The sequence below is a fragment of the Salvia hispanica genome, chromosome 1, assembly GCF_029641045.1.
Source record: "Salvia hispanica isolate PSC_SH4W2 chromosome 1, Shi_PSC_v1, whole genome shotgun sequence".
NCBI classification, from domain to species: Eukaryota; Viridiplantae; Streptophyta; class Magnoliopsida; order Lamiales; family Lamiaceae; genus Salvia; species Salvia hispanica.
In genome coordinates this window covers 12,736,749-12,758,143 of record NC_142692.1, presented here as the reverse complement: position 1 = coordinate 12,758,143, position 21,395 = coordinate 12,736,749, and the positions used below count along the sequence as shown (strand labels likewise).

The 21,395-nt window shown below is 39.0% G+C and overlaps 2 protein-coding genes, 1 long non-coding RNA gene, 1 other non-coding gene and 2 pseudogenes across 5 annotated transcripts; 5 read left to right on the top strand and 1 right to left on the bottom strand.

Moving 5' to 3' along the window:
- Window positions 1-10,261: 10,261 nt before the first annotated feature.
- On the top strand, window positions 10,262-11,341 carry LOC148933277 (uncharacterized; annotated as a pseudogene).
- A 2,027-nt stretch (window positions 11,342-13,368) lies between these two features.
- Window positions 13,369-14,016, top strand: LOC148933276 (secreted RxLR effector protein 161 pseudogene; annotated as a pseudogene).
- Window positions 14,017-15,521: 1,505 nt separating this feature from the next.
- On the top strand, window positions 15,522-15,593 carry TRNAE-UUC (transfer RNA glutamic acid (anticodon UUC)). Its single transcript has one exon. It is a non-coding gene; the product is annotated as a tRNA-Glu (tRNA).
- Window positions 15,594-15,693: 100 nt separating this feature from the next.
- Window positions 15,694-17,663, top strand: LOC125218768 (putative plastid-lipid-associated protein 4, chloroplastic). Of its 2 annotated transcripts, XR_007176022.2 has the most exons (7): window positions 15,695-16,152; window positions 16,325-16,438; window positions 16,542-16,640; window positions 16,862-16,936; window positions 17,018-17,085; window positions 17,204-17,349; window positions 17,489-17,663. XR_007176022.2 is itself a non-coding variant. In XM_048120524.2 (6 exons), the coding sequence occupies exons 1-6, from the start codon at window positions 15,841-15,843 to the stop codon at window positions 17,274-17,276; spliced, it is 741 nt and encodes a 246-aa protein (XP_047976481.1). In that variant the 5' UTR covers window positions 15,694-15,840; the 3' UTR covers window positions 17,277-17,487. The 2 variants fall into 2 exon arrangements, 1 of the variants encoding a protein (XP_047976481.1); XM_048120524.2 differs by lacking the exon at window positions 17,489-17,663 and having other exon boundaries at window positions 15,694-16,152; window positions 17,204-17,487.
- A 125-nt stretch (window positions 17,664-17,788) lies between these two features.
- LOC148933275 (uncharacterized) lies at window positions 17,789-18,651 on the bottom strand. Its single transcript, XR_016135900.1, has 2 exons — window positions 18,204-18,651; window positions 17,789-18,112 (listed from the first exon to the last, which is right to left on the bottom strand). It is a non-coding gene; the product is annotated as an uncharacterized LOC148933275 (long non-coding RNA).
- A 518-nt stretch (window positions 18,652-19,169) lies between these two features.
- LOC125185261 (uncharacterized) lies at window positions 19,170-21,354 on the top strand. The gene is made up of 7 exons (XM_048081769.2): window positions 19,170-19,676; window positions 19,889-20,032; window positions 20,122-20,194; window positions 20,480-20,585; window positions 20,653-20,749; window positions 20,823-20,918; window positions 20,989-21,354. Exons 1-7 carry the CDS (start codon window positions 19,263-19,265, stop codon window positions 21,121-21,123), a joined length of 1,065 nt encoding a protein of 354 aa, XP_047937726.1. The 5' UTR covers window positions 19,170-19,262; the 3' UTR covers window positions 21,124-21,354.
- Window positions 21,355-21,395: the final 41 nt, after the last annotated feature.

Sequence of the window (21,395 nt, the reverse complement as noted above, 5' to 3'; positions counted from 1 at the left end):
TAACGCCTAAGCATCATCGAGATTAATTAACATAATGTGAGCTTAACGAGTCCCGGTTCCTTATTAATTTATTAATAATTGTCACTATGATAATTCATTACCATCATACAAACTCTGAATCTCGTACGTACTAAAACGATAATTAAGATAGAAAATTTAAAAATTTCACACTACTCGTAAGATATATTATCACATGAAATTTGTTTGATATTTGATGAAGGAAAAGTTAATAATACTAGATGGGCAATCCCCTAACTCCGTAAAATTAATGTTATTCAATCAAAAAAATAAGAGTTAAGACCAAAATTGGTCCTAAACATATGGTCATTTTATCTTTTTGGTCCTAAACTTTATCTTTTGAATTTTTGGTCCTGCACATATTGAAATTTGATCATTTTGGTTCTCCGTCAATAATTCCGTTAATTTTTTAACAGTCAACGCGTCTTGCCCAATTTTGACCGGATTAGAATCATTTTAGGTCACTAATTATTTCCTAATTAAAGTGGCTCAAATCACATATTCTCATTCCCATCAAACCATCGACCTCTTTCTTCATCATTTCACATTTCCCCCAAATTAGGACTCCTAATTGAATCTGGAGAGCAGCGGCGTTGATTCCTCCCCTCGCCTCCTCCGGCGAGTTTGCGACCGACGTCGGGTCATCCACCACCGCCGGTGTTTCTCGACGAGCTGGAGCACGGCGGAAGTTCGACAACGATGACGAGTGGGCAGCGGCGAATGGGCGGCGGTGGCTCCCCATCGGCTGGAGCCTCAATGCCGAGGCTGACGGAGGACGGCAGTGCTGTGGAGTCGTTGAAACTCGGATGCTCTTGATAAAAAACGAATTCCCAGCAAATCCTTCCAATTTCCACCCATCATTCATCGAGAGAATTCGGAATAAGGGATTAATTTCGCTGACCTTTCGTAATTTGGGATCGTGGCATGCATATTTTTCAGAATAAGGGATTTCTAATTTTTCTCTTTTTTCTATTCTATTTTAGTATTATTTCCCTCCAATCATTTATCAATTGCCTAAATCACCCATCTCAAATATTTTACTCCTAATTTCTACAAAATCACCGACCTTAATCACCCCCCTCTCCGTCCGCTCCATCTCCCTTATCACGTCCTCATCTGGCAGTTGACGGCCCAGATGGTGCAGGTGTAGGTGGCGGCGCGGAGGTGGGTGGTGTTATAAGCAAAAGTAGTATTTTGAGCAACTACTTGCTCCAATTGTTGAGCACCGTAATAATCAAAGTTTGGAAGAAAGCTAAAGGAAAGGAATAAGCACTTGATTGGAAAGTTTTCTGATGTCCTCCATTAAAGTTACATAAACTACTAACTGACAGAAACTACTTCAAACATAATCCTTCAAGTATGATGGTGTGCGAGTGGAGCGGTTGGACGCGGAGTGGTTGGAGCGATGAGTGGTATTAGGTGGCGTCGGCGGGGGAGCTGCGGCGGTCAAGGGCGGAGGGGGAGAGGATGGAGATGGGAGGGTGAAGAGGATGAGGGAGGTGAGGATGGCGTTGGAGATCCAGCCAAGGATTCGTTTCCAGCTGAAGCATTTATTTTGCTGGCCGTGTTTGTAGAGGGCAGGAAACTGTGTCGGTCATTTTGTAGAAATTAGGTAAAATATTTGAGAGGGGTGATTTAGGCAATTGATAAATGATTGGAGCGAAATAATATTAAAATAGAATAGAAAAAAGAGAAAAAATAAGAAATCCCTTATTCTGAAAAATACGCATTCCACAATCCCAAATTACGAAAGGTCAGCGAAATTAATCCTTCATTTCGAAAGGTCAGCGAAATTAATCTCTTATTCCGAATTCTCTCTCATTCATCCCATGTTTTCTTCATTCCCACTTCAACTCAACACCAAATACAGAAACCCCCCATCTCTCTCTCTCTCTCTCTACAGAGAGGTTTAAGAGAGAGGAAAACAGATGAAACTAGCTGGAAGAAGAAGAGAAACAAAGCGTAGTTCCATACTAAAATGAAGGTTCTGCACAGCGCCAGAAACAGCAATCCATACAAAAAATCCCGCTACAGGTTGTTCAAATATGCCATCTGGCTCTCAATCTCCCTCTACTTCCTCTCCTCCTTCCTCATCTCCCGCCACACCACCACCATTTCCACTACCACCATCTCCCGCTCCAAACCCTCCCGCGCTCTCATGGCCGAAAACCCCCATCTCGATTCCTCCGCCCGCGCTAAATTCAATGGGATGACAATCTACGTTTACGATTTGCCGCCGCAATTCAACACCGACTGGCTGAAGAACGAGCGCTGCAGCCGCCACCTCTTAGCCACGGAGGACGACCCGACGTCGGCCGCAAACTCGCCGGAGGAGGCGAGGGGAGGAATCAACGCCGCTGCTCTCCAGATTCAATTAGGAGTCCTAATTTGGGGAAAATGTGGAATGATGAAGAAAGAGGTCGATGGTTTGATGGGAATGAGAATATGTGATTTGGGCCACTTTAATTAGGAAATAATTAGTGACTTAAAATTATTCTAATTCGGTCAAAATTGGGCAAAATGCGTTGACTGTTAAAAAATTAACGGAACTATTGACGGAGGACTAAAATGATCAAATTTCCATATGTGCAGGACCAAAAAATCCAAAAGATAAAGTTTATGACCAAAATGGTAAAATGACCATATGTTTAAGACCAATTTTAGCCTTAACTCAAAAAATAAATCAAAATGAAATGTACGGAGTACTATTCTTTTCTAAGATCGACAATTTCTTGCAATGCTAAAAGGAAAGAAGACTAGGGTTGGAGGTTGGCATCAGACCTTGGTTTAGGAGAGTGAACGGCCTCCACTTTCAAACTTGTTTTTATTTAAACTGAGGTGATGGCGCCGATAAACATAGTCTAAAGCCAGGGAAAATAGGCTACAATTGTTTTACATAGTCTATCTCATCATCACTAAGCCACCCACCTTGCCTCTAGCCATCGTCCCCCTTTGTGAAGGAGAGTCATCTCACCCACACATGGACACTGGACCTTCTCCCAACCGTCACTCGCCATCTACTCCACTTTGGCCACATGCCCTTTGTAGCGTTGTGCGAGCCTAAATTGGGGAACGTCCCTTGGGGACGGAATGCTCGCAAAACATGTTGTAAGTTCCTTGGGGTACAGGGGGCGGAAAGTCTTGTCACGCGCCCACCATGTCCACCAATCACAAGCAGATGTAATGCCCACTCACGAAGCGTGTGTGTATGCATAATTTATGCCCGATTTAAAAATTTTAGTCATAAAATTGATTTTTAAGTATAAAACTCAAAATTTATTTATAAAAATGGACTATTGAAGATAAAACTTCACAAAATAAATAAGGCCAGGTCTGTAAATTTGTACTCTCTCCGTTTGCGAATAGGAGTCTCGTTTTATCATTTTAGTCCGTCCGATAATAGGAGCCCAAGTTCATTATTACTAAATATAGTAAAAGACCCCACATTCCACTAACTCATTTCATTCACATATCATTTAAAACTAATATATACATGTAGAACCCATATTCCACTAACTTTCTTCCATCCAATTTATTTAAAACCCTGCCGAAAAGAAATGAGACTCTTATTCGCAGATGAAGGGAGTGTACGGTTATATTTTATAGGATATAAGAGTAATTCATAACAATAGATTAAGACCTTGATTGAGTCATTCTTTGAAGTAGTGTGTAAATATATTCATTTCTTTATAGTAAGTTGTGACTTACTTTCAACTTACTTTCAGTTTACATTAGCCCGAATCTACCCTTATATATTCTCTCTCTTTTTATAGGCCTGGTGATTTTTTGTCGTTGCCGTGTTGGGGATGGGCTAAGTCATCTCCGATCTACCTAAGCTAGTGTCAGATCGTCGCCTAAGAGCATCTCCAATAGCGGCTAGCCGATTCGCGTCGCTAGCCGGTCAGCTAGCCGAACCATTGGAATCGGCCAGCGCAATTTCGGCGAGAGAATAGGCGAGCGCACGCCGATTTACGAGCGCTGGCCAATGCGCTCGCCGATGCGCTGGCCGCCATTGTGGCGTGCCGATCGGCCAGCGATCGGCCAACGCTATTTTTATTTTTTATTTTTTAAAATTTTTTGAAAAACTATATATACGCGATTTTAGTTTCATTTTCATTTGCACCACTTGTTTTAACGAGTTTTTTCTCTCTCTAAATTTATGTACAAGAGCAACGTCGAGCGATGAGTAACGCGGGTGGTAGCAGTGGTGGTAGTGGTGGGGATGCTGAGGAGTACGAACGGCGGATGAACGAGGCTATGGAGGCCTACATGAACCGCGAGATAGAGCGGTACATGCGAAGGGTCGAACAACAGGCGGTACCTCGCCCTCCACTCGTTGTCCACCGCCGAGCAGTGATTGACCGGGATCACGTAGCTGCACATCAGCGGCTATATGACGACTACTTCGCTCTGGACCCGCGGTTTCCTGCAAACATGTTCAGGCGGCGTTTTAGAATGCGCAGGGAGTTGTTTATGCGTATCGTTGACGCTTTGGAGCGTCGATATCTGTATTTCCGCTTCAGGCACGATGCGGCTGGCAGACCCGGCCACACCCCTATTCAAAAGTGCACGGCGGCAATCAGGCAGTTGGCCTACGGAGGCGCGACAGACATGTGGGATGAGTACCTCCACATCGGTGAGTTGACAGTCCTGGAATGTCTGTTGTATTTCTGCCAGTGCGTGATTGAAATATTCCGTGATCAGTACCTTCGAAGCCCTTCCCCCCAAGATTGCCAGGATCTGATGCAGATGCACGAGGAACATCATGGGTTCCCCGGGATGTTAGGCAACATAGATTGTATGCACTGAGAGTGGAAGAATTGTCTGACTGCCTGGAAGGGGGCCTACACGACCGGCTACAAGGGAAAGAATCCCACGATGATCCTCGAGGCCGTAGCTGATTACCGGCTGGATCTGGCATGCATATTTTGGGATAGCCGGGTCGAATAACGACCTCAACGTCCTCAACTCGTCGCCCCTCTTCAATGAGCAGTGTTAGGGCAACGGCTCGGCCTTCTCATTTGTGGCCAACGGCAACCGGCATGATATGGGCTACTACTTGGCGGATGGGATATACCCTAGGTGGCCCGTCTTCGTGAAGACGATCAGGCACGCAAATGATGACAGGAAGACCTACTTTGCGGAACGACATGAGTCGGCGCGCAAGGACGTGGAGCGCGCATTTGGTGTGCTCCAGTCTCGATGGGCAGCAATCAAGGGTTCAACGCGTTTGTGGGACGGCTGCATTGCTGATATAATGTACGCCTGCATTATATTGCACAACATGATCGTCGAAGACGAAGGCGTACAACTGACTAATTGGGCCAATGACGATGAAGTTGGTCCAAGCCACGGAATGACCACCCCTAACTTATGACGTGGGGTACCTCACGATGAAGCCGACCGCCTCCAGGCACATGCAGACATGCGCCAAGTGAATGCTCATATTCAACTCCAAAAGGATATAATTGAAGAATTGTGGGCACGGAAGACTGCACGGCGATAGTTTTTTTCTTTATTATGTAATTTTTTTTAAATGAATGTACTTTTTTTAAAGTGAAATGAATGAATTTTCCCGTATATGTCTCGTAAATTTAATTCCGTAATTTATTGTAAATTTAATTCCATAAATGTAGTTGTTTTTGAATTATTTTTATTGTGGCTAGCCTGTGGCTGGCCTTAGGCTAGCCTATTTGATTAAAATGATGATGTGGCAGATGAATTTTTAGTGCTGATGACGTGGCAGAGAGAGAGTGGCTAGCATGTGGCTGGCCTAAAGCCATTGGAGATGCTCTAATGTTAAAGGTGTTTTCTTCCCCACCATATTCATCTCTCTCTTTCCCTCTCTCAAGAGTCACTGCCTTCCATCCACCTTTCATCGAAACTCATTTCAATACAGCTAGGATTTTTTGAAATGATGAAGAAAGTAATGATATATAGGATGCATATTTTATGCAGGGTAGAGCTAATGCCGCAACAAATGAAATGATGTTACAAGATGCAAACTATTCGATTTTCAAAAATTTCCAAGTGATTATTCGAGCATTGGCAACCCTCTTTATTTTTCCACTGTTCTTAACCATCACCCCTAGTCCTGGTTATCCACACATAGTTATCCTTAGAAAGTGCGATTGTTACTAAAACTTTGACGGCCTAACATTAAATATGTACCGAAAAATGACGGACTAGACTTTGAATTTGGTCCATTTCGATGCAGGTTCTGTCAAGCTATCAGAAAAAGCTATACCATTATATAAGAATTTGTTTTAAATTAGTGTAATGAAACAAACAAATGTCCTTCACTGGTGTATAGCTAGAGAGAATTGAAACCACTATATAAATCTCAATATAAATGTTTGGAATTTAAAATAGTTGTAAAATTAGTTCTCTCAAACACACAATACACACAGATCCATACAATATTGCACACACAATACATTCAGACACGACACATATACTTGCATACATAATTCAAAATATATAGAAAAAATAATATAGAAATACATAAGTATAGAAATTATATAAACCCATTAAAAGTGAATGTCAATTTTTCGTTCACTTCTTACTCATAAAATCATCAAAAGATTTCAAGTTTATATAATTATAACACAATTTCAAATTAATTATACCAATGTTTACAATCAAACATAAAATAGAGAAACACAATTATCAAATCATGCATTCTTGTTGACAGGAACATGCATGAGGCCACTAGACTAATCAATTAAACAGAAGTCTCACTCGTAGAGGAAGAAGACTCCTCTCTGATCCCCACAAACGATGAATCATAAAGACAAAGTGGTGGCAGCAATAGCTCAACTCCAAGGCCTATCTCGTTTTCTGGTACGTACAGACAACACCTTTCATAGATTAAGACATCATCGTACTTGGGTTTAGGTGTGAGCCGGCGTGGGCGACGACGGCAGCACGAGGCGTACTGGAGCTGGTTCATGAATCTAGCGAGTGGCGAGAGAGTGTACTGAGGCAGCTTTGATCTCTTCTTCCTTTTAATGTTGTTTCTGTCCCATATAACAACTTCACCTTCATCTTCTACTTCTGTCTCTGCACATTATATATAAGTATAACCTCTTATTCTATTATTGGCTGAATAATGGAGTACTAGTATTTTACTTTTCATTAAGTACTAAAACTAGATGAAAAGAAGAGATAATTAATGTCAAATACTCCTTCTACTATTAATGATTTGGTTAGTATTGAATTCAAACTAAATATGGAATGTGAATTAGCAGTGATTAATCTTCTATTTAAATAATTAGCTAGTCTAACACTATATGTTATAAAAATTTTAATGACACGCGTTTCATCTACAACAACAAATACTCGTGCGAAATTTCACCTCGTTTTAGAATCATTTAATCCAGCATGAATTCAGAAACAATAAGACCCAAAAAAATAAAATTTTGAACAACTTAAACAGATTAGACATAAAAAAGAATCGAAGTAAAAAAAAAACTTTACCATCTTCTTGCTTGATCTGGATGGTGGCCAAGGTGGTAGTAGTTGAGGATGAGGGTTTTCCACAGCAAAAATGAGGTTGAAGTTGAGTTGCAGAATCACCATCAACAGTAGCAGCTTCCAATTTTACCATTAATGGTGCAGATAAAGTTGGCTCAAAGCTCAAATTCCCGAAAATCATCCCAATTTTATCAACTGAAAAGGCCTCATTTTCATGCGGAATTGAGCTTGAAGAACTTATCTGGGTAAAACATGAACTTTCTATAAACGGATCAACTTCTGCCTCCTCATTCATTGATTCTTCGGACAATTTGGATCTAAATTAGCTATGTTCTTTGATCTGCATAAATTGCATATAATCTCTTTAGAAGGCCTCATATCCCACAACAGATTTTACATTAATATATATAGTGAGGAGTAGATGAATAATAAAATTGACCAAAATTTAGAACCAATATTATTCAAGTGATGAAATGGAAATAGATGTTCTTAAATAGATTCATTTGCTAAGCAAAGAGGGAATTTCTTTGTCTAAGATTTATAAACAATTGTAATAGAAAAAATAATTCTGGATTAAAAAAATTTATATAATGGCAACTCACATGGAAATCCACATTTGGAACATCGCCATTGCTTTCTCATGTTTTTTGCTTCAATTAGGAGATTCCAATTCAATGGTCGTTTGTTTTTTTTTAAAATGTGATTACTGTAATTTCAGGAGATAGGACAAAATGAAAGAAGTAGGATTCTTCAATGGGCGCATTTAATATTACTATGTGCTCATATAATCTGTCTGACCTTGCATATCAATTACTTTTATGTGATGCAAATATTATTGATTGTGGATTCTTACAGATTTATCTTTGTAGTGTGAGATATGCTTACTTTTTATATGTAGTATAAAGTTTTAATTAACGAGAGCCACACATATTGTACTGAGTCTAAAAAGACATTTTATAGCCACTTCCTCATCAAAGTTTATTTTAAAACTTTAACAATTTTATAAAAACAGTTTTATAAAATGAAATTAATATAACTTCTTGATATTAATCCTAAAACAAATAGAAATAACAGAGAAAAAGAAATACTCCATTGAATTAGTAGTAGGTTAAACATGACACAGATTCAAAATTCTTAAATTTAGCTAATTAAATGATAGTAGTAATATTTAAATATTATAATTGTAACCTTAAATTACAAACATATTTGTTGGCTCGTGGCCCCCACACCTCCATGTAAGTCCGTTCACTCTAGAAAATTGTCTTGCAATAACGTTTGCCATTTTGACTGGAACTAAAATTCTTGAATTTTGATTCTCAAATTCAAAAATAAGTTGTGAATAAAACAAGATAAGCCGATATTGACTGAACAAAACGGAGGAAGAAAGCACGTTTTACTAATTGAAATTTGAAAGCAAGTATTTGTTTTTACTTCTATTTTTAATTAATTATTGACGGATTTAAAGTTAGGATGTAATTTTTTATTTCGTTTATTAGTAATAGTTATGAATTTGAATAGTTATGAATTTGAATATATTTTAATGTAATACAATTTGTTCCATGGACTCTTCCCTTGTTATCATATTTATTCTAACCCTCAAAAGATTACTGGAGTACTATTTTTGATAACTATTGTACCATTATTTCTTATATATTTAGTTTTAACTATATCAATTTATTTATTGAAAAATCAAGTCTGATTCATTATATATATATATTTTTAATTAAATGCAATTCTTTATAATAAAGGTGACCTATTTTTATACTATGAGAAATAATAATATTTTTATACACTAGTAAAGTTAATAATGAAATACTATAATAGAAAACAGAATATTATGGAATTGGAATCCAATTAAAAAGGGAAATAACTGAATAGACAATCCTATAAGGATTACCATCACTTATCATATGTATGTGTAGTATGAGAAGTTATAGGTGAATAAAATGTATGGTAATAATATCCAAAGTCAATGCAAAATAGTAATAAATAATTAGTGTAAAAGTAAATGTTACTTATCTGCAATTTGTTCTTTTGTTTGAAAGTCAAAGTAGTATCTCAATTCATGCGCCACTATGATTTCTCTTTGCGGGTAGTGATATATTTACACGATTGTACGTATATAATCGAACTTCTTTTTAACATTTTACATTGAAAACTGATTTATAAATATTAAATAATTTAAAATAAATTCATACTAATCATTTTGCAACACTTTGAATTTTTTTTGAAATTTTAACTTAAATAATTGTATATTTTTTACTAATTATTGTATGATTAATTCGAATCAAGCTAGAAATCATGTTATGATTTCACATAAAAATTTTATATCACTTCTGTCCTATTTCTATATATAATATAATAGATAATAAAAAAAATTCATTAAATTCAATTAAATTTAAAAATTTAGATATTGTGTACATGTACAATTTATGTTGGAAAGAATCAAGTAAATGAGAAGAAGATTGATGGAGATTAAAGAAGATTGATTGAGATCACATAATTAAGGCAATTAGTATATTCTTCCTATTGTGTAATTAGGGTAAATCTTACCATATACAAATCCTTCTCTAGCCTATTTATAGGCGTGTACATGATAGAAGCCATTGAACAAGTTGAATGAATAATACACATATATCTTTCAACATGGTATCAGAGCCAGGTTTTCGATTTCAATTGGTGAACTCAGAATTTGATTCATCATTGTTCGATACCTTCCTCAAACCTTCGACCAAAAAAACAGGGCAGAAATCAAAATCTACACAACATGTCAGACGGTGAAGAGGAGAAACCGAATCTAGACGATTCAAGGTTGAGAATGAGCAAACATGTCACCTTGGCAGTCAAGCTGAATGGGAATAACTATCCCCTCTGGCACAAATTGATGAGGATAGCCATTGGAGGAAGGCGAGCCAATCGACATATCACAGGCATACCAGCGCCACCGGAACCAGGAACGAAGGGCTATACCGAATGGGAAGAAATGACATGATCGTGTTCTCATGGATAGTCGACAATATCGAGACTGATATCGTTGTGGACTTCGCGCACCACCAAACTACAAAGGCTCTATGGGAGAGTTTGTTCGTTACCTTCGCAAGCACTTCTGATCCATACCTGTTATACGATCTGGAGGAAAAAGCGAGTAAGATAGTGCAAGGAGATCAAGGGCTCAAAACTTACAAGAGACGCCTTTACGGAATCTGGATAGAAATAGATCGATGTGAAAATCGCCCGATCGACTGTTGCGACAAAGGAGTCGGACAATTCTGAACATACATGGGGACAAGGCGGCTGTTCAAATTTCTCACAGGATTGAGTGAGCAATATGACGGAATCCGGCGAGATATCTTGAAAGAACACCCACTGCCCTCAGCCGAAGTCGCGTATGGACGAGTGAAACGAGAGGCTACTCGGCTCAAGATCATGCCGCTGGCAGCAAGCTCGGATTCCCCGACCAGCGCGACTACCGGTGACTCATCATCGGGCGGAATCGGGCTTGGCTTCGCAACCAGGAACCAACCACAGCATCGCCCAAACCACCAACCGCCGCCACCAAGAACCGCCACCGCCACACAGCCACCCAACAACCGCCGCGGATTCAAACTCGACAAATAAAAAATGTGGTGCTCACACTGCGGAAAGAACAAGCATACAAGAGAAACCTGTTTCCTCCTTGTCGGATTTCCGGAGTGGTGGGACGAGAATCAGAAGGCCAAAGCCCGTCTTGCAATCGGACTGGAGGATGGAGGAGGGCTGTTCCTGCAAGGGGCGGGCAACCGGGAGGTCGCCGTCGCCCGTGGGAGAATAGGGGACGGCGGTCAGCCGTAGGGCGGAGGCGGCAGAGCTAGTGAGGCGGCGAGCGGAATCGCGGAAGTCGCGTTTGCAGAACGAAAGGGAGGCGGCGCTTCAGGTGGAGGTAACGGATTGGGATTGAAAAATCCTAATCCCCAATTTAAATTGCAATTTACTCCCTCAAGTATTTGTGATGCTAGAAATATACCCCACTTCATGAATAATGTTCAGTCTAGTCCCTTGAGTTCCAATTGTGTGCAATTAGGTCCCAAGAATAAGGAAATTCGAAATAGGGTCCCTAAAATTGCTGAAAACTCCTTTTTGAGTCCGAATCGTTTTGCACCCCTTGATAGTATTCCAATTGCATGTGTTGCCCAAAGTACAACTGATTCTAAAGAGAAAGGGTGGATTTTTTATTGTGGGGCGACAGATACTATGTCTTATGATAAAAATGATTTTTCTGAATTTGATGGAGTAACGAAAAGCCACATACAAACGGCTGATGGGAAATTGACTGTTGTAAGTGGGAGTGGAACCATTGAGATTTCTCCAACCTTAAAGCTCACAAATTGCCTCTATGTCCCAAAACTGTCTCATAAGCTCATGTCTATTAGCCATGTGACGAAAGAATTAAACTGTACATTACTGATGCATCCAAACTTCTGTGTATTACAGGATATCAGGACGAGGAGGATAATTGGGCGTGGCACTGAGCGTCAAGGCCTCTATTACGTGGATGAGATTGCTCAACAAGGTGGCACCGCGATGCTTGCTCACGGATCTACTAATCGGGAAGCTTGGTTGTGGCACCGCAGACTGGGGCATCCATCCTCGGGTTATTTAAAATTGCTTTTTCCAAAGTTTTCCCATTTTAAAGATATTACATGTGAATCTTGTGTTTTGGCAAAAAGCCACAGACAATCCTTTAGATCAAGTGATACTCGTGTTAAAACTATTTTTTCTCTAGTGCATGCTGATGTTTGGAGTCCTGCTCCTATTATTGGTGATCATGGTTTTAAGTATTTTCTTATCTTTATGGATGATTGCACTAGATTGACTTGGGTATATTTTTTAAAAAATAAATCTGAAGTTTTTGAAAAATTTACTCACTTTTTTACAATGGTTAAGACACAATTTCAAACCACTGTTCAAAAATCCTTAGGTCTGATAATGGCAAGGAATTTGTTAACAAAGAAATGACAGAGTTTTTCAAGGGTAGGGGGTTAGTTCATCAAACCACTTGTCCATACACTTCTGAACAAAATGGGGTAGTTGAGCGAAAAAATAGGATAATACTAGAAGTCACGAGAGCTCTTTTCTTTGACTCCAATGTTCCTAAGTTTCTCTGGCCCAAAGCTGTCGCCACTGCTGTTTATCTGATTAATCGTTTGCCTACAAAAATCTTGGGTATGAAAACTCCTTTACAAACTCTTTCATCCTTAACTGATCATCTTTGGTTGTTCTGTTTATGTGCATGTGCCAAAACATGAAAGGGGAAAATTTTCTGCATGTACATTAAAATGTGTGTTCTTGGGGTATGGGATAAATCAGAAAGGCTATCGATGCTATCATCTGGGGTCTAGGAAAATTATAACAACGATGAACTGTAATTTCCTTGAAAGTGAATTTTTTTTATTACACCCAACCTCGGGGTCAGGGGGAGAGTACTGTTCAGGGGGAGTGTGAAATAATTCGACCTTCAGTGTGTCTGTACCATACCTAAGCCTACCGGTCGCGGAACTAACAGAGCAAGCTAGTGTCACCGCCGAGCCGATCATATCTGTTGTAGAGCCTCCTCAAATGCCTAGCCTGAATGTTCTCCTCCAGTGATATCTGAGGTAATTCTTGAAACTAGCTCAGATAGTACAGTTTTTTAACGCTGACGAGTCTGGTGTAGATGGAAATGAGAATGCAGCGATTGATGGTGATACGGGTCGTTATATACTTCCTTCAAGGATTACTCGGGGCATTCCGGCTAAGAGATACAGTCCTGAAAGGATTCGCAAGAGCAGATATTCTATGGCAATCTAGCCAAGGCCAATCTAACTAAAATGGCAAGGGCATTTGAAGCAGCTCTTTATGAAGAGGAAGAGATCCCATACGAGACCCGACATAGCTTATGCAGTTGGAGTAGTCAGTCAGTTCATGCACGCACCTCAAGCAGCTCACTGGGAAGCAGCACTACGGATCGTACGGTATCTAAAGGGGACAGCAGGCCATGGAATTCTGTTCGAAAATCATGGGCATTTGGAGATCCACGGGTTTACAGATGCTGACTGGGCGGGAAATCCAAATGACAGAAAATCAACTGCTGGTTATTTCACCTTTGTAGGGGGAAACTTGGTCACATGGCGGAGCAAAAAGCAAAAGGTGGTAGCACTATCAAGTGCTGAAGCAGAATTCCGAGGAATCAAGAGTGGCCTAACAGAAATTCTATGGTTGAAGAAGTTGATGACGGAGTTGGATTTGAACTCACATAAATCGTGTAAGCTATTCTGTGATAATAAGGCAACAATCAGTATATCTGAAAATCCAGTCCAGCATGACCGTACCAAACATGTTGAGGTGGATCGACATTTCATCAAAGACAACATAGAATCCAAGACTGTAGAACTTCCCTTTGTGAGATCTAAAGACCAGTTGGCAGATATCCTTACAAAAGCCGTTAATGCTACGAGCTTCCATGAGGCATTGGGCAAGTTAAGAATGGATGATCCCGTTACTTAACTTGAGGGGGAGTATTGGAAAGAATCAAGTAAATGAGAAGAAGATTGATGGAGATTAAAGAAGATTGATTGAGATCACATAATTAAGACAATTAGTATATTCTTCCTATTGTGTAATTAGGGTAAATCTTACCATATACAAATCCTTCTCTAGCCTATTTATAGGCGTGTACATTGTAGAAGCCATTGAACAAGTTGAATGAATAATACACATATATCTTTCGACAATTTATATACATTTATCTTTTCTCTTTGCGTTATAGTACTAGTTACTATAGAGAATAGTTTGATTATATACATAATAAACATTTTATATATGCATTACATAATTTGGTTTATAAAAATTCTAATAAAATTAGTAAATATGATTATAATTTAATGAACATATTTATATACTAACTTATTAGTACTAAAAGTAACCGTAAATGTATAAACTATTCAGTATAGTTAAAGTAAAGCACAATTTATCGAACCACAAGAACTAATATGTAAACGGACTACTTCAATCTAGATGAATGGAGTTTTTATTTGATTTTATAACTAATAAAATAAATATAACCATGAATAAAATAAATTATACAGATAAGATAAAAGTCAGAGAAACAGAGGAATTTCAAAGTTATGATTTTACTACTTCAATCCTATTATTTTTTGTTTTCACCGTCGGATTTGAAGTAGCGATTGACCAAAACTAGTACTCCTACTCCACATATGATATGATGGTACAAGTTAACTATGCAATGCAAATTAGAAAATTAATACTTTCGGACACTTTGACGCGACACAGGTTTTAAGAAATCTAATGGAAGGTGAGTTGAAAAAGTGGGTAAGATGTGGGTCCTACTTTTAAAATATTAGTTTTATAATACTCCCTCCGTCCCAATTTTATAGTCACATTTTGCCATAAAAGTCCGTCCTACATTTATAGTCACATTTAAAAATTTTCATATTTGGACATAAAATTTTACTCCATTATTCACTAAAATTACACCAAAATACCATTATCAACACAAAAATAAACCAAAACAAAAATTAAAAACCCAAAAGTCAATAAGGGACCCACCTTCAACCAACTCACTTCATTTATTATACACTTCATCATCTCACTTCATTTATTACACACTCCACCATCTCACTCATCTATCTCACTTCATTTATTACACACTCCACCATTTCACTCATCTATCTCACTTCATTTATTACACACTCCACCATCTTACTTAATTAATTACACACTCCACCAATTCCTTAAAACCCGTGTCATAACTAAATGTGACTATAAATCTGGAACGGAGGGAGTAAAATATTATAGGAATGAGTTAGTGGAATATGTGGTCCGCTACCAAAAATGGTAAAAGTGAAGTGGGACAAATTATGTGGGACGACCCGAAATGGAATACTGGGTCAAATTATCTGGAACGGAGGGAGTAATTGTTGAACTTAGACTTGGAAAGTTAGTATTTAAAATATTTTAAATTTATTTCTTGTTGGATAATCGATCACTAATCCGTTGTCGTCCAGCGGTTAGGATATCTGGCTTTCACCCAGGAGACCCGGGTTCGATTCCCGGCAACGGAAGTAATTTTTCTTTTTTCAATCAATTATTGAATGTTGTACTGTAAATTTGAATTCAAGGATGAGGATGTTTTGCTTCTTAATTTTCAACAACAGCAGCATGTGGGATTAATGGGATCGATTTTGGTGTAGAAATTTCTCTGATCTTATGTTCTAAGGATAAGGGTCGTACAACATGTGTGTTTGATATTCGTAGAAACTACATTTTGAAATTCGCTATATTTATATCGAAACCGTTAATCGCAAATAAATGGCATTCCTTCATCTCTCTCCCCATTCTTCCTCTTTTCTCCTCAACAGTTCCATTGATTCATACTCTACAGCTTTAATCTCTCCGAAACGCCTTTTCCATTTGTCATCAAACCAACACAACCGCCATGCCTCACTTCAATTACCGTGCTACAGCTCCAATCGAGGATGGAGAATTGGGGTTTCCTTTTTCGCCCCTTTCTTGGACAGAAGCAGCGAAATCGAGAGCCTGAAGCAGCAGCTTCTCGATGCCATTGCTCCGCTCGACCGAGGCGCCGACGCTACTCCGGAGGACCAGCAGCTTATCGATCAGGTAAGCTGTTTTCTCCTCTTTCTCCTCCTCAATCGCGTCGTTAGGGATTTTGTTGGTGGGGAAAATGCACAATCAATCAGGCATAGTTGTCTGCAGTTGGCAGAGTAGATAAAGAGCGATTCGATTAATAAGCCCTTGCGTTTGTCTTCTGATTTGTTTTTTCCCCCCTCAGATTGCAAGCAAACTTGAAGCGAAGAACAAAGTGAAGGAGCCGCTCAAGTCGAATCTTCTGAATGGGAAATGGGAGCTCTTTTACACAACATCCAAGTCTGTTATTCAGAGTGAGGTTCGCTACATCTTCTTTCTTTACCAATCATGATTACCTTAGATAGATAATCGTATCATTGTTCTGAACAACAAGCTTTTCTTCTGTTATAAAATTGCGGCAGAGACCCAAGATCCTCAGACCAAATGGAAAAATTTACCAAGCAATCAACTTGGATACCTTGAGGGCTCAAAATATCCAAACTTGGCCATTTTTCAATCAGGTAGTATGGTTTCCATTGCAAGCTCTAAGACTGTGTTTGGCTAAGCTTATTTGACATAGGTTGCTATCAAGGTGTTTGGATAGTTGAATTTATATAAATCTTTAAACGATTTGAGCTACGTGTTTATACCATATCATCAAACTTAGATATGATGAATGTTTTGTGAAGTTCCATTTTTGCTTTCTTTCAGATTAACTGACATGCTGTTATTTTTAAATCAGGCTACAGCTAATTTGGTTCCACTAAATCAAAGAAGAGTTGCTGTTAAGTTTGATAGTTTTAAGATTGCTGGTGTGGTAGGTGAATCACTGCTTGTTGGATTCATCAACCATTTGTAGTCCTTTCATCCTTAAAGGTTTTTTACTATTGTTGCATAGATACCTATCAAGGCACGTGGAAGTGGGCGTGGCCAGCTTGAAATTACGTACTTGGATGAAGAGCTGCGGTAAGACACATATGATTCATGGAACCTCTCTGATGTAGCGTTTCTTTCAGCTGCATAGTTTACTCATGACTTGGTTCAACCAAAGCTCGAGCTTTGAGTATGTTTTTATTGGTTGCAGAATATCGCGGGGAAATCAAGGGAATCTGTTTATACTTGGAATGGTGGATCCCTTTTACAGAGTACCCATGTAGGAGCTCCAAACACGGTTCAACAGAGATGAATTTACTGTAAAAGTATGACTGTATGAGGGTCGATCAAGGGGAGGTTAGTGTTGGTTGTGTTTCAAAACTTTACTGTATAAAGTTTGTCTATAAGAAAAATATGAAAATATGTGTAGTATTTAAGTTCCTCCACATGTATTTTTAACATTTTTTCTGAGGCAAATTTTCTCTCGAAATCACAGTTCTCGCCTAATGTTGTCGTTGCTGCATTCCCGAAGTTGATGAAATTTGAGTTGGGGGTGAATGAGTAGCTAACCGGCCACATCTTTCGATGTTTGTCGATCTGATGTTATTATGGTTTTGTTTACTTCATGAGGATGTGAGAATTTGAGTTGTCTGGTGCATATCTGTTGGATTTATACTCTATTTCATTCGACTTGGGTTGGTTTGATAGCCTATAATAGAAATGCTAAAGTAAGAATACAAATTTGAAAAGAATACATATTTTGTGGAAAATAAGTTTTTATGAAGACGTTTGATACTGTTTGGAATATATTTCAGAATAGCTACAAATGTGTTTGATACAATTATTATTTCATGATAGTATATTCCCAAATTTACCCTTACTTTTTTTGTGGTGTGACCAATTTACCCTTCACCAATAAGGGTTTACATCACTCATACAAATTAAGCAGAGTCCACACTCCTCTTCTCTTCACTGAAGCGGCGGTGGAGACACATCTGAGGAAGCAAGAGGAATCAAGAGGTTGAACAATAAGAAAGAGCTTCTTCCAACTTGTAGCTTTGTCCTTGAAAATTAGGGATGAAGTTGATTTCCCTTCAAATTTGTGTTCTATGGTGTAAATCTGCTAAAAAAAAGTAGGGCAAGAAGCTTCGCATCAAATCTCTCGTGCGAAAATTGAGGACCAACAAAGATGAATTTAGATGGAATACCACCTCGTGTTGTTCGTCCAGTGTCGTTTGTAGCTTTCATCCAAAACAAGAGCTTGAATTCTCGAACCATAAGCAGCGGGTGATAAGTTTTTGAATTTCTGGGACCAGTAACAGCATTGCGTTGAGAAGGAAGAGAGGGGTTTTTTGGAAAGATGTTTTTTTTTGGCAAATCTAATGAAGTCAGAATATAATTTCCCCCATTTCTCTTGGAAAAGTTAACGGGAGAGAGTACTATAGATCATCGGGCTTTTTGCGGGCTGACTTTAGTTTAGCGGGCTTTGAGAAAAATCAGATGTGTCAAACATTGGAATTATTGAGAAATGGGGATCATCATTTCAAAGCTTCCATCCAGAATTGCTTTCCAAAGATGCTCGGATTACATTCAATTAATCTAAACACATAATAAGGAGCAAACAGTATAAAACCCAAAAATTAAAAAATACGAAATGAGATATATAGATTCTAGTTCTCTCCCTATCACATAAGAATATGCACTTTTAGTTGAACACGAATGAATAAAGTAAAATAAAAGTATAAAAAGTAATTAAAGTATTATTAATAGAGAATACCTTATTATAAAGAAAAAAAGTTTACAAACTTAAAAAGTATATATTCATGTGATACGAGTTAAAAAAGAAATAGTGCATATTTATGTGAGATATATTATGGGCAACAATGACAGTTTGGATCTTATTTTTTTTTACTAAACGACAAACATAAAAACTTACTAATAGAACCGTTAATCATAGGTATTATCTTGATTTTGCATCTTAATTGTGAGAGCACCAATTTTGCAGCAGAAGATGGATTGAGTTGCAAGGCTATAGTATTCCTCATCCAATGTTGTGATTTTGAAGTGCATAATTGAGCACAACGATGAGACAATTATATAGAGATTCCAGTTGTGAGATTCCCAATCAGGCTACAATAGCAAAGATAGATCCCTTCCAAAACAAAATAATGTCTACGTGGCCGAAATGAAAGGATCCTTTGGTTACCCTATTTTAAATGAAAACTTAATTTCGATGTTTCTGAGGCCACCATTTTCAAACCACACCAATCATGGCCTCCTCCTCCTCCCTTTTCCTCCACCCCGCCGTCGCGGCTCCATTTCGCGCCCTCGCTTTCTCCACGCCGCCGGGCCACGAAAAGAAGTCTTTCGCCGTCGCTACGGGGGAGCTCTTTCTCGGCATCACGGCTCGGATTCTCAAGAGGAACGGCAAAATCGTGGGCGGCGGGGAGCTTCCGGCGCCGGAGAATGAGAGGGGTTGGTGGCGGAGGAACGAGGGGATCGGGGCCGTTGTAGAGGATCCGGTTCAGCCGGAGATGGTGTGGGAGCAAGGGCTGAAAGACGTGGAGGCGGAGCGGCGGCGCAAGGCGGTTACTAGCCCTGGGTTTAGCTTCTCCGCCGCGGGGCTCTTGTTCCCTTACCATCTTGGGGTGGCTCGCCTTCTCATTGAGAAGGGTTATATCAAGGTTAGGGATTCAATTCAATGCTAATTTGCCTAATTTTAGTCTCTACTTCGTGATTGCTTTTTTTTTTTTTTTTTTTTTTTTTTTATGGATATCAAAGCTTTTAGTGTATTGAGATTGTGGGGCATGAAATTTGTTTCAAACTTTGTGAACAACATTGATTATCTCTGGTTATGTTGTTTCATGATCTTGATCCTCTTATTTGTGAATAAAAGGAAACAACACCGTTGGCTGGCTCGTCTGCTGGGGCTATTGTGTGTGCGGTGATTGCCTCGGGAGCCAGCATGGAGGAGGCACTGGTGGCTACCAAGATATTGGCTGAAGATTGCAGGCTTCGAGGGACTGCGTTCCGCCTTGGGGTATTACCATTAACAATATGATAGTAGTATATGGAAGTTCAAACTACTTTACACTTCAGTTTAGATTTTTGTTTGATTAATTGGCTCAGGCTGTGCTTAGAGATGTTCTGGACCAGTTTCTGCCTGATGATGCTCATATCAGGTCCAGTGGAAGGGTTCGTGGTCGGTATAAGTTATCTTTTCACGCATAATCATTTGGAACACAACACTATAATGTATAGGAGAATGGTCATTTTTGCATGGCCGTATGACATGTATCTCCTTGAAAACAAATGCATTAGGCCTTTTTTAGCACTCTTGCGTTTGTATAAATGTCCTTTCGAAAAAAGGCTGAATAATTAATTTAGGTTAAGATAACTAATTGTACATTTCCTGCAATCGATCTAGTACCTAAGTAATCTAGAGGAAGAATTCTGATAGAACTTTGTTTTGGTGGTGTAATGGCAGTGGCTGTAACGGAGATTATGTGGAGGCCGAGGGGTGTTCTTGTAGACCAATTTGATTCTAAAGAAGACCTTATCAATGCTGTTTTCACCTCTTCATTCATTCCTGGGTAAAATTCTGATTTGACCTGGTTTGATGGAACAATTCTTTGAACTGAAAAGTAATCTTTGATACAGATATCTTGCTCCGAGGCCAGCAACAATGTTCCGCAATCGTTTATGTATAGACGGGGGTTTGACACTGTTCATGCCGCCAACCTCTGCTTCTCAGACGGTAATAAGAAAGTCAGGATGGACTTGTAGATGGATGGAGTCAGCCTTAAATTGAAAATGTGATGATGTTGCAGGTTCGCGTTTGTGCATTTCCTGCTGGTCGTTTGGGATTGAAAGGAATAGGAATCAGCCCCGACTGCAACCCAGAGAACAGGGCTAGTGCACGAGAGGTGACATTTTTACACACGCGATTCCCAGTTTACATGGTAACAGAAACTAAGGTTGATGTGTCTGTTTTAGCTTTTCAATTGGGCACTCGAGCCAGCTGCGGATCATGTTCTTGATAGGCTCTTTGAGCTTGGATATCTTGATGCAGCTGTATGGGCGGAGGAGAATCCAGTGGAAGAAATAGTTCGACAAGACAGCGCTTGCTGATGGCCCGACAAAGAAAATTCAGGCATCGATATTAACTGTACAAACTCTGGAGAGCGCTACTTGTTTAAGTTCTTGCTCTTGAATGTCTTGTGAAGCATAGAATATAGATAAATAGTAGTAGTAGTAGTAGTAGTAGTAGTAGTAGTATATTGTGATAGGGATAGGGATGTGGATCTTAATTGTTCATTCACGTCCTATGAATTTATTTGAGGCTGCTCTTATCATGGAGAAGATATGCGGTGTAAGAAAAAAAATCAAATATAGAGTTTTAT